General features: G+C 36.6%; 1 protein-coding gene across 7 annotated transcripts in view; it reads left to right on the plus strand.

Moving 5' to 3' along the window:
* tead1b (TEA domain family member 1b) overlaps positions 1–12127 on the plus strand; it is a 115649-nt gene extending 103522 nt beyond the window's left edge. For all 7 annotated transcript variants that reach the window (XM_015607221.3, XM_015607220.3, XM_007254650.4 and 4 more), the window contains 3 exons: positions 859–999; positions 3189–3341; positions 5422–12127. In XM_015607221.3, coding sequence (XP_015462707.1) covers positions 859–999; positions 3189–3341; positions 5422–5535 — 408 coding nt within the window. In that variant the 3' untranslated portion in view covers positions 5536–12127. The remainder of the gene's footprint in view (positions 1–858; positions 1000–3188; positions 3342–5421) is intronic.
* Positions 12128–13575: the final 1448 nt, after the last annotated feature.

A 13575-nucleotide genomic window follows, 5' to 3' on the forward strand; every position in this document is an offset into this window, starting at 1 on the left:
TCATCTTTACAGTAATAAGAGGGAGCCTGCTTTAAGAGTGAACTACTCTCAGCATGTCCACCAGGTGGCAGCACTGTATAAAAAAGCCTGTATTACTGTATTATTTATTATTACAGCATTATGTTGGTATATATAGTAATATACTTAAATATACTAATATGTAATATATAATAATAATAATAATGCTTCAAATGGTTCTTTGTGTGATGCCATATAGGAACCACTTGCCATTTAAAAACTGTTTTTTAATAGAGATGTGCAAGAACCTATAAATTGGCCTATACATCCGTTTTATGTTTTATTTTTTTTAATAGAGAGGGTACTTATTTATTATATATATTTTTGGAAAAAGTACTTTTTGAAGAGGGTTATTTAATTAAAGCCAAGGTCCAGAACTTCATTGTCTAACTTACATTATGATTCAGTGTAATTATCCTAATATATACTAATGTTTGTGATTTTATTTAATTGTTGCTAAGGTGTTGATGGGTGCTACAAAAGTCACACTCTTTAAAACAGATAGCTGTGCCCTGGTATGGAGTACCAAGGCGACTGTCTACAGTCAAGCATGTCGGTGGTAGCATCATGGTCTGGGGCTGTATGAGTGCCTCTGGCACTAGTGAGTTCTAAAGCAGAACATGTTCTCCCCCCTTTCCAAACTACAATTAGTGCAATTATCCTATATACTCATGTTTGACTGCAGATAGCAGTTTGTGGTATTATTTTACTGTTGCTAAGGTGTTAATGGGTGCTACAAAAGTCACACTCTTTAAAATAGACACGCTGTTTTTCATTAAAATATAGACTTAGTGATCCCGCTGTCAGCTCTAATGTTTCACACTTCTGCTGTTTTTTCAGGCTGATTTAAACTGCAACGTTCAGGAGGAAACCGGTGCCTTCTATGGAGTCACCAGCCAGTACGAGAGCCCGGAGAACATGACCATCACCTGCTCCACTAAAGTGTGCTCCTTCGGCAAACAGGTGGTGGAGAAAGTGGAGGTAGGTTGTACACAAGCTTTTCAAAAAATAAAACAACAAAGTTGAAAGGGATTATTTTCCAGCACTGCCTTAATGCCTTAGCTCTCTTAAGCATAGAGTTCAGTAGATTATATTAGATTTCACAGGTTGCTACTGGAATTCCCTTCCACTCTTTCCACACCTTGTCCTCTTCCCCCTTTGCTTGCGGATGCCCCACAGGTGCTCAATTGGGTTAAGTCACCATTATCCAGAAATTCATGTAATAATCCACAGCAAACTGTTTGCAGGCTTTCTTGTGCATCAGCTTTAGAAGAGGCTTTCTCTTGGACAGTGCCATGCAGACCAAGTCAATGCAGTGTCCAGCATATCTTCTGAGCACTGCAGGCTGACCTCCCACCTCCTATATCCCATGCTCTCAGTACTCTTAAGTTCATTATTTAAAGCCAACCTCTGGATATTATGCTGAGCATGTGCAATCAACTTCTTTGGTGTGAGACCCATCCTGGTAAACTGATGTATGGTCTTGGCCACCTTGCTGCAGCTCAGTTTCAAGGTGTTGGCAATCTTCTTATAGCCTAGGCATCTTTTTTACGTGGTGTGGGAATGTACTAAAGGGTGTACTCACTTTTGTGAATGTATATTATATATAACATGTATTTAAAAAGTTGACAACATAGAAAAGAATGTGACCATTAAAAAAAAAAAAATCAGTTGAAATTAACACAGTGGTCTGAACCACTGGCAACAAAAGTGAGTACACCTCTAAGTGAAAACGGCACAAATTGTGTCCAATTAGCTATTTTCCCTCCCCGGTGTCATGTGACTCTTTAGTGTTACATGGTCTCAGCTGTGAATAGGGAGCAGGTCTGTAAATATGGTGTTTTGGGTTCAATTCTTTTATACTAGCCACTGGATATTCAACATGGCAAGAATCCTCTGAACATGTGAAAAACATAATCGTTTATCTCATTAAAGATGCCTAGGCTATAAAAAGACTGAGATACAGCATGAGGGCCAAGCTTATGCAGCAGTTTTCCAGTACAACCCGTCAAATCAAAACTGACCAAAGAAGTTGAGTGCATATGTTCAGCGTAATATCCAGAGGCTGGCACAAGTGCTGCCAGCATTGCTGCAGAGCTTGAAGAATTGCTCGGACCATACACTGCATCAACTCTGTCTGCATGGCACTGTCCTCGAAGGAAGCCTTTTCTGAAGCTAATGCACAATAAAGCCTGCACATAGGTTGCTGAACCAGCCCAAGTGTATGGGTTTCTGGAATCATGTTCAGTGGTGTGACAAGATCAAGATAAACTTGTTTGGCTCAGATGGTGTCCAGCATGTGTGGCAGTGTCCTGGTATGAAGTACCAAGACAACTGTTTCTATGTCTACAGTCAAGCATGGTGATGGTAGCATCATGGTCTGAGCTGTATGAGTAGCACTGGTGAGTTCTAAAGCAGAACATGATCTCTAGACTAGAAACCTAATTGAGCACCTGTGGGGCATCCTCACCTGGATTGGTTGGTTGGTTTGTTGTCGAGGTTTTATTGCCACCTCACCAAAATTGTGGCTATTTGTGGCATACACTTGCTTTTATGTAGATAGAGATAGAGTACAATTGTTCAAAGGTTATGGCATGATAAGGGAAATGTAACTCAGTAAATATGTACTAAATTAGATGTTTGAGGTTAACAGGGTTATGGGGGCGAGTAACTAACACGATAGTTACTTTTACTGGTAACTAGTTACTTTTATAGTGGAGTAACTTAGTTAGTAACTCAGTTACGTATTTGAAGAAGTAACTAGTAACTATAACTAATTACTTTTTCCAAAGTAACGTGCCCAACACTGCTCATAAGGTTTCTATGTGTTAGTTCTGAGTGACCTATGCGGCATCTTGTGTAGACTGTCTGATCTGATCTTGAACTGTGCTTGAAGATTGTCTGTCTTAACAAAAGCTGAATTTCATGCAGTTTATTGCTAAGCTCTTGGTCTTTACTCACCTGGAAGGTGGAAGAGGATTCCAGTGGCTGAATACCTGTGAAGCTGTAGTGAAATCTATGCCAGAAAATAATGTTTGCCACACAAAATATTAACAATTTGGGCCCAATTTGGTCAATTTCATCTACGGGTATACTAACCTTTTTTTTGTGAAGTTTCCAAATATTTGTGTAATACCTGCCTTGACTTTGGTCTTTGTGCTTTTCTGCAGACGGAGTATGCTCGCTTCGAGAACGGCCGCTTCGTGTACCGGATAAGCCGATCTCCGATGTGTGAATACATGATCAACTTCATCCACAAACTCAAACACCTGCCTGAGAAGTACATGATGAACAGCGTTCTGGAGAACTTCACCATCCTATTGGTGAGTCACCTTCTTCTATCAACATCTCTCTTTCTCTATCTGGACCGCCGCCTCCTCAGGGCGGTGGGCGGAGCCTGTGGCCCTGGGCTCAACATTCCTGACATTCCTGCAATCTCTCCTGGAGCCTGCTAATCTCCTGTGGAGAGGGGGGTGAGGGGGTGGTTTTATTAGGCAGGAACCACACAGGGATCAGAGCTGAGTTTCTCCTGCAGGAATAGAGCGTGATGAATGCAGTTATAGGTGCTCTTTCTGCTCCTCTTCTTCCTCCTCCCCTCTTTACATCTTCATCACTTCCTCACATTCCACAGATAGACCCATTCTAACACGGCCTGTAAAACTGACAGCAGCACTGCTGGGATCTGTAGAGCCGCCTACTTTCACCCAGGTTGACCTGAGGGGCTGCAGGGAAAGTGTGTGTTTATGTTAAAGCTGATTTACACGTCTGCAATTATGCAAAGAATGCATATCGACACTTTCCTAAATTATAATCGCCTCATATATTAACTAATTTAAGTTTTTCAGAAAACAAATATTTGACTGTTATGGCTATTTAAAAATTAGACAGAAAAGTCAGTGTTTAACATTTGTGCTTCATATTTAACGACTTTTTAATGTGGAAAATCAAGTTAACCCTCCTGTTATGTTCATTTGTCAGGAACAGCAATGGTGAACCGGGGTTAATTTGAACCGATGCATGTTTAATTATCCAAAAGATGTGTAAAACCCCCCCAAAAATCCTTACAAGCAGTGTAAATATATTTTCTTTTTTACTAACTCCATTGCTAATTATTATAATGGAGTTTCTTACCTCTAACAGGTAATGATGGTTCAATTAGGATAATTCACTTGTTTTTCATTAAAAAAAAACATGCTCAAACTTTTTTTATGTTTTACTACTTTATTACTTTTAAAAGACCAACATAAAAAACAATAGTTTTACATAACATTGAAATATAACTGTCATTTTGTTTTAGTTGTTGCAGGGGGTGGTTGTTGCAAATATGTGAGATGAAGCATTTTCATATTATATGTTGATTAAACTAATTAAGGCAAGCAAAAGAAGTTTCATACTGAAAAAATACTTTTTCCTAGATCTTCAAACTTTAAAACATATCAAACCGACCCGGAACATAACAGGAGGGTTAACATAATTAACACAATAATATATTTTTTACATCCTGTAAACACCAGTGTTATTTGATGTCAGTTTTACCCTAGGCTTTTTTTTTAGCTGCATAAAACATACATAAACTTGGGTAACAATTCGTGTTTTAATTGCTAAATTCAAACTGACCCCACAGATAAAGAAGAGAAGGGTTTTAGCAAGTCAAAAGATAATAGGAAGGTTAAGATTATTAGTTTATTATACAGTCGAGCAGCAAAAACAAACAGAAACAATCCTAAATTCAGTCAATATTTTTTTTTAACACTTTAAAAGCCAGAAACTGTAAAGCCTTTTTACCTAGCTTACCTGGATTTAAAAGTTTTAATGATTAAAAAGGTTCCAGTGCCTCCTTTTTAATAATCAGGGCCTCAGAATTAAACCAATGTAGTGTGGAGATACTTTGCGCTTGTTATTGGTGTAAAAATAGTGATTTTATTTGCATGGGTAACACTATGCCCTTATGAGATAAGCACTGTATTTGTGAATGCTGGGGGTGAATGGGGGAGTATATATACTATATTTAACTAAACCTGAATGCAAACTTACTTGGCTATGAAAAAGTGTTCACAAACTGTAGTGTTTACTGTAGTGTTTTTGCTTAACTGTTTTAGTTTAACATTTTTAAAATGTATTTTAATCTTAAAATCTGTCCTTTTTAAGTTCATTTTTGATTTAATTGCATTTGTGACTAGCAGAGACCAAACTTTTGAATGCCATATTTCCTTTTCATCAAGTGGTTTATGGTTTGTTTTGCCTAAATACACGTGAATACACATGTGAATACCTTTCTCGAGGAAACCTAGGGTGTGTGTTTGTTTGAGGGAGTATTAGGCAGGCTGTTAGGATGTGCAGTAACGGCATGTAACCTCGCACTCTCTCACATTCTCTCTCTCTCTTTCTTTCTCTGTGAGGCAGGTGGTCACAAACAGAGACACACAGGAGACCCTGCTGTGCATGGCCTGTGTGTTTGAGGTGTCGAACAGCGAGCACGGGGCGCAGCATCACATCTACAGGCTGGTGAAAGACTGAAGCTCCTGTCCTATAGACTCTCAACCTCAATACAAAAAAAAAAAAAGAAAGTGGCAGTGCCTCTAGTTCAACACTCACCCGCAACGATTCTCGCTCACGCCCGGGTGACACTTTTTGTTATTACATTATTACGTTTTGTTTATTTGATTGTTCGTTTGTTTGTTTTTTCAGTCTTTAATTATGTATGTGTGTTTGGATGTTCCGACTGCAGCTGTGAATTGCGGTACAGTTGTATTTTATGTTTTGATACAGGAAATAATTCTTCATTATAAAGGACGACTCCTCCTAACTGACGTTTCTCCTCCGTAGGTTGTATATAGAAAGTTAACACTATCCGTAAACTCGCGGCCGCCTCCAATTAGATAAAATCTGATCTGAGGAACGAGTCGAACGGACGCGACTGATTTAGCGGTTTTTAAATGTTCTATCACACACCCTGAACGCAGATCTTAGCCTTCTTTCTATGGTTCATGTAAAACGATTACGTCTTTGTGTGTGTGTAGGCCTAAATTTGTGAGCGTGTGTGTATAGATGTATATACTCACATAAAATGTAGTTCTTCATTGTTTGTTTTTTTCTGTTTGTGTTGTTTTTCCAAAGAAAAAAAAAGTACATTTGAAAAGAACGTTTGGTTCATTATCGTGGCCATTAGACAGATTCTACATATTTCTGACTTTAAAAAGACGCTTGTAGCATCAGGGAATTCAAAATCCAGCCCAGGAAATAGAAATCTCAGGCCCTGTCCACACGTATCCAGATATTTTTTTTAAAAAGGAAATAGAGAGAGTATTTTAATGTGTTTTAGCTTCCTTTCTGCATGAAAACACCATTTTTAATCACTACCAACAGAGCTTTTTGTAAATGCTTTCAAAATAGAGATTTAGGGGAAAAGTCGTTTTCAGTATTTTTATGTGAACAGGCAGAAGTTGCATTCACACCAGTAGATGACTTTGTCTCATCTCGTATTTAAGACCACAACTATATACAATACTTTACCAAAATTTGGTATCTAATTAATAAAAATATTCAAATTGTGGCTAATAGTATTATTTGTTTTACTTTTATTTGAACTGACCCTGTATCAGTGCAGAGGCTCATACAATATAATGTAAAACACAAAGCTCTACAAGGAGAAGACTCTTAACTCAAGCATACAAAATGAAACCATTTTAAATTAAGACAAAATCAGAACAATTTGTGAGGAAATAATGAATCATAATGAGTTATTTGCATTAGAGTCTCCTGGTAAAACTTTTGATGGAGCTTTTATTTTGGCGAGTAGAAGCCGTTTCCACAATCTACACATTATTATTTATTTGCATTAATCTGATAAGGAAAAAAAATCACTTTGTTGCCTGCTAGTGTGAACGAGGGACACTCCCTATATAGTGAACTACGCAAGTTATAAAACTAGTGTCTACACGCAGATTACATACAGGGTTCGTACGATCATGAAAAACCCGGAAAAGTCATGGAATTTGAAAATAGCAATTCCAGGCCTGGCTAAGTTTTGGAAAAATAAAAATACCCAGAAAGTTTGGGAAAAGTCATAGAAATTTGCTCTACAAATCTTTGTGTTTCAATTTATCGATGCAGAAAATCTATTTTAAGCTAAAAAAAAAAATGCATCAGCTCAGAGTTAATTCAGTATATTAACTCTACACAACGGAGCTCTCAGTATCTGACACACATTTTATTATTAAAGATTGTGTGTCAACATTATCATATTAATTTTAGGCTTACTTTAATCAATTTTAATTCTAGTTTTAGTTCATTTTTAGTTACAGAGGCCTGGAAATGTATTGGTTAAAAAAAGTATGAACCCTATACATACGTAAATATATGTTAGATATATAATGCCATGTTTAGACTTATAATCAGTAATTTCAGATTTTATTTTGACTTGTGTAGTACACTAAGGTTTTGTTCCAAATTACACACTACTCCCTATTTTCTTTCTTTTTAGTGGTGTGTTGATGTATGTCTCTTGTTATGAGTGACTATCACTCCATGCAGAGCTATCATTTACATTACATTAGGCAGACGCTTTTGTCCGAAGCAACTTACAATAGTGAAGTACAAAAGTAATGGAAGTTAAAGGTAAAAACATCTTTATACCATATAATGCCATATAATATACCATATACCTATACCATTATAATGCAAGAGTTTTTGTTCTACTGTGGATGGAAATATATAAGGAAATCTTGGCATATACATATATATATATACTTTTTTAAATATCTGGATACGTGTGGACGAGGCTTGAAGAAAAAAAAAAAGTTTTATTCAGAACTATTTTTTTTCTTACCTGGCTTTTGATGATTGACTGCACTGTGATGGCGTTTTCCAGAGGTTTTACTCCACCTTCTCTTTCACTCTCTCACTCTCTCTCTGCTGTGGCTAAAGGCGAGTCATCACCTGCAATAACGACAAAAAAAAAATAATAATAATAAACAATAAATAAAAAGAAAAGCAGAGATTTGAGATCCATTTACAATCCCCCCTCCTCCACAGCCAGTTCCTGTTCTCATGCCCTCACATTAAAGAGTTAAAGTGTATCACTAAAATAAATAAAAGTAAAAAAAGCACTACTATACATAATGTACACACACAGGGGGGCTTATCGATAGACACAATGTCCCAAGCACTTGATCCTCTAGTAGGACACGCCTTATCAAGCGATCCTACGTTTCTTCTTTCGGATCGCGGACAATGCTCCTCGGATCTTTTTGTCGAGACACAATCGCATCGTATCTTAAAGACATCAGGGAAGCTTCGCTCGAGGCTCGTCCCCTTTCTGCTTGTTGCTGGAATGCGTACGCTCTTAAAAATAAAGGTGTCTTAATGGTTTGTTCCCAATTTTGTGAAACAATTGCTTAAAATGGCCATTAAGTACAAGATATGCATTTTTTTTTTTAATTATATAGAAATATAATTGATTACATTAAGTTTTACCCATTGTTGTAACACAGATTGTCTAAATTAAGCCTCTGGGGCATTAATTATATTTTTATTTAATGTTTGCTGTATCTGCATAAAAGCTTTCTGTTCCCTGTGGATGCAGCAAATTTAAATTAAGATTTTGACTTTTGATAACAAGCTGATAATATAAATTGGTTTAAATTACAGGGTAGGATGCAAACCACTGCTTTACCATGATAAATCTAACAAAAAGCTGTCTAACTGCACACGGCAAACAATAAAAAGCATAAGCATTTTGTTTAAAACAAGAATGTAAGGAAATAGTAAAAATATAAACTGCCAAATATACTTCTTTACATATTCTTGAACATACACATATTTATAAAACCCACTTGTATGCCTCATTGTATTGGACATACATATGCAAACATGTGCCATGTAGTAAAGATAAAAACATTCATAAATATACTAAAACATATATGGTATGGAAAGGTATAATAACTAAAATGTGGTTTGTTGCCTAAGGGCAACACTATGCCGTAGAGGGTTAACTTAAGATATTTACTAGGTTAACCAGGTCTCTTACAGTTAATAAAGGTCCTATTTGCTCTAGGAACCGATGAAAAAACTGCTGGAAAATCTATCACCACCATATACATATACATATGCTTTGATATTACCTTCCTAAAAAACAAGTGGATTTATTATCTTACATCTAGTCTCCTCACAAATACTTGCTGATAAAATGATAAACTTGTACTTAATGGCTATTTAGGCTACATTCACATCACAGGCATTATTAATCTATTTAGATTTTATGCTCAGGTCAGATTTGGATGTCTTAATGATTCACATTTATGAATGTAAGTAACCTGTATTTATCTGTCTGTAATGTGAATCTGTTTTGAAACAGCATGCACGCCCACAAATCAAAACAATTGTTTAATTCACTTTAGCCTGGTAATGTGAACGCAGCCTTGGACTGGAAATGAACTGATTTTTTGCACAGTATTATGTAACCCTACGATTCTAAACCAGTTTATTTCCACCTTTAACACATTCCGAACCAGGAATCATTTAGGAATCTGTATTTTTAAGAGAGTATCTCTCCGTTTCTATGGATCTTCTCTTATTTAAGGAGTCCCTCTGCTGCCTTTAACTCCAGACACCACCAAGCCCATGCCTCTGTGGCCTCCTCCGGTCTCCTCCAGAGACTGCGAGCCTTAACCACATGCTCGTGTGATTTCTTTTTCTTTTCTTTTCTTTTCTTTTTCCTCCAAAAGATGCCACTAAAGCTGTGAGCTCTTTCCTAAGCTGGAAGACTTTTCGTTCTCGTTTGCGTCACACATCGTAGGAATTGTACAGTACAGAGCTGCCAAAGCGTTAACAATATCCAGCACAGTGCCTTAGTGGATGCCGCACGAACGTGGAAAAGTACGTCTCACTCTCTCCTGTCTGTCTCTCTCTCTCTCTCTCTCTCTCATACTGTCTCTCACAGTCTCTCGCCCAAGAAACACTAAAACCTGAGCACGTAGAACAGTGTCTCGACCCATCACTGCACCACTGCATCTCTTACACACTACAGTAAACAGTAAAACACTGCTCAAACCAACTGACCACGCCTTTCTCATCGGAAAAGACCAAAAATGTCCTTGGAGGTACAGTGATCTCCTCCTAGTCTCCTGCACTGTAGCATGAAAGTGCCTTTGGTTCACCTTTTTTTTCTTAATTTTTTCCAGCTTAGAAAAGACAGACTCTTATTTTGCATTAAAAAAGATTATCAACAGAAAAACCAAATAAGTGGATGTACGTAAAAAATATTCACCACAATGCCTTTCCTAAAAAATAAAGTTCTAGTAGACGACAAGGGACTATTCAGTGGAGAACTATTGAAATAACATTATGTGACGATTATTGATTAGAGAAATTATTACTATAATTATTTAAAATGATTTAGACTGTAAAATATTTTGAGAAGCACCTCCGTTTGTATGTGTTTTTAAAGGAATTTATTAACTTTTTGGGGGTAAAAACACACATTTCTTACAGAAAATTGGAACCTTTTAACCGTTTATCTTATCAGTATCACTGTGCTATTTTTTTTTTGTTTTCTCTTTATAAATACTGCAGAACTGTCTTGGTTTTACTGGAATTTGAAGAACAAATTTACTGTTTTTTTTGGAGGGTTTAAAAAACGTTTTTAAGTGGTGCAAAAGTCTAGCACAATGACTGTAATAAAACATGGACACAAAAAAAATTAGAGGCCATCTAAAAATGATGAGTTTCTTAGATTTTACCGAATTGAAAACCTCTGGAATATAAACAAGAGAAAGATGGATGATCACAAGCCATCAAACCAAACTGAACTGATTTAATTTGTGCACTAGAAGTGACAAAGTTATCCAAAAGCAGTGTGTAAGACTGGTGGAGGAGAACATGCCAAGATGCATGAAAACTGTGATTTAAAAACCAGGGTTATTCCACCAAATATTGATTTCTGAACTTTGAATACTTTATGAATATGAATATGATTTTTTTTCCAGAGCTGTATATATATATATATATATATATATATATGGAAATAGGCAGAGCTACACATTATACTGCAACCAGCCAACAGTGGCGCTAGACTGCTGTCCATGTTTTCTACAGTCATTGGTCTAATTTATCAATTGGGAATCATTTTTATGGTTTTAAAAACTCACTGAACTCATTCATATTATGAATATTTTTTTTATACAACATGTACCCAAGTTATCCATTCCAGTCGTTTCTAAAGAACAGTCACGTGGGTTGTGACTCTGCGTGACTGACTGATCTGTATGTTCTTATGTACTGCTTAATGTAAAGTGTGGAGTTTTAGTGTTCGCTCTCTCTGAAAGCGACAGGACTATTTTTAATGGTTTTTGTGTTTGCCCTCAGCTCTCCTCTCTGTTCTGGTTCGCGTCTCGTCGCGTGAATTCTGGAGGCGTGTAATTCCTGTTTTTCTGTGTATGCGATGGTTTTGTGATGTCAGTAAATCGGAGGCCCAGTGAAGGGCGGTGAAACTGTTACTGCTGCACTGCTGGTACCTTTCCACACTGTCGGTTCAGAAGCCCGAAAACGATTCCAGCTGCCACCCCTTTACTCGGCTCAAGAGCCGAAATCAATGCCTTTAACACGATGAATGTTAGGACACTGTTTTGATAGTAACGGACACTAAAGCAGTTGCTTTCTTAACGGGATCACGTCAGCAGTCTAGCTCTTGTTCTTTATTTGTATTTTGTCTGTGTGTAGGTACTGGTACCTCCTTTGTTCATTACCATTTAAGACGTTGGCTTTAAAGTGAACTATTCTCTAGTTCAAAATAGTATCATAAAAAAGAAAACTATTGGGTCTGTGTGCAGAGATTTTCTTTTTTTGTAAAAAGGTGCTTTGTATAAAATTATATATTCTGGCTTTTCTTGGTACAAAGGTGTGATATCTTTTAATATCCATAACGACGGTAAAGCGTTGGAGCAAAGGCGAGGGGGGAGAAGAAATCCTGCTATGTGTATGTGTTCTTTACTGCATATGGTCTTGTCTTTGCTCTGTAACATTTTGATGCCTTCTTGATAAAGTGGTAGATATTTTGTAGCTTTCTAGATACTTTGTATGTATACATTATTGAATAAAATAAGTAAAAACACTTTTTGGCTTGTCCTTTCATTTCATTTTCAAGTGTTGTAGGTTAACATGCAATTTAATTAAAGTTATATACTTTTGTGCAGATTAATTCACTCCTCAGTAAGCAGGACTAGCCCCTTTGTCTAACGATACATTTACCATAATGCATTAAACATGCATCCACTTACTTCACCTCCACGTAGCACAGCTATTTAAAGCACAAACTTTTCAAATAGCACAACAGGCTCACAATGCTTACAACAGGTGCACAGCATTGCACATGCAAAGAAGTTTCTATTTTCAACACCAATAACAAGCTCAGTTATGAAGTTGTGAAGAGGTAGAGTTGGTATACAGTGAATAGCCCAATTTGAGTAGTGTTCGAATCCACGTTATGGCAAGAACTACTCAACTAAGTAAAGAAAAAATACTTTAAAAAATTAAGGTCAGTCAATCCGAAAACTTTTAAGAACTTTAAAAGTATCCTCACTGCAAAGACCATCAATAACGTTATGATGAAACTGGCTCTCATCAGGACCACCCCAGGAAAGGAAGAGCAAGAGTTCCCTCTGTTGTACAGAATGAGCTCATCAGAGTTACAAGTTAACAGATCCTCAGATAAGAGCTAAATAACGCCACTTTTAAGTTACTAGGTGATTCCTTATGTGATCCTTTATAGTCTGGATCACTTCACTATTTATTTACTATGTAGAAAAAAAAAAAATTAATTGAGGTGTGTCCACAATTTTGCCTGGTATTGTATACATTATAGAGCGTTGTAAGATTTTTACAGTGTAGGACTGCAAAGATTGGTGCATTTACAGTCTTTTATAACAATAGTTATCATGCAAAATGTGTCCAAATGTTTTTGGACACCTGTTCTGATGAGTGGAATTGTCTGACACCACTACAACGTGGTGCACTACATAGTGAATAGGCCACAGTTTCAGACACAGCTTTAGAGTTCATAACTATAACACTGTTAACAGTGTTACACTGTGTAATTGTGGAAAATATAACTTATTTTTGTATTGTATTAAGAGAATACTAAGAGTGCAATAAACAATAAATAATATGTTTTGATTATCTACCTACAGTAGTTTCATAAAAGTTATCACTTCATCCGGATGTTAATTTCATTTTAATGACATCTGCAATATTCCAACAGGTTGTAATGGGGACCTATTAATACTTAAAACTTATTTTTAGTCATTATAAGGAGCATAAGCATATGATAATATACCAAAGTTATATAATGTGTATCAGCAACAAAAGAGAGTGGGTTTTAATACTGGACATAGTGATTAAACAGTTTAGATCAGTATCAGTTTGAAGGGTTTTCACATTAAATGGAGAACGAGGTATTTCACTACTATTTGATTAATATGATTAATAAATGATATCTTGCTCATGGGCACAGTGAAGGCAGCATGTTGAGCCTGAGTATTAAACCCACTGCCCTCTGCTCTA

This window comes from Astyanax mexicanus, chromosome 16, assembly GCF_023375975.1.
Source record: "Astyanax mexicanus isolate ESR-SI-001 chromosome 16, AstMex3_surface, whole genome shotgun sequence".
NCBI classification, from domain to species: Eukaryota; Metazoa; Chordata; class Actinopteri; order Characiformes; family Acestrorhamphidae; genus Astyanax; species Astyanax mexicanus.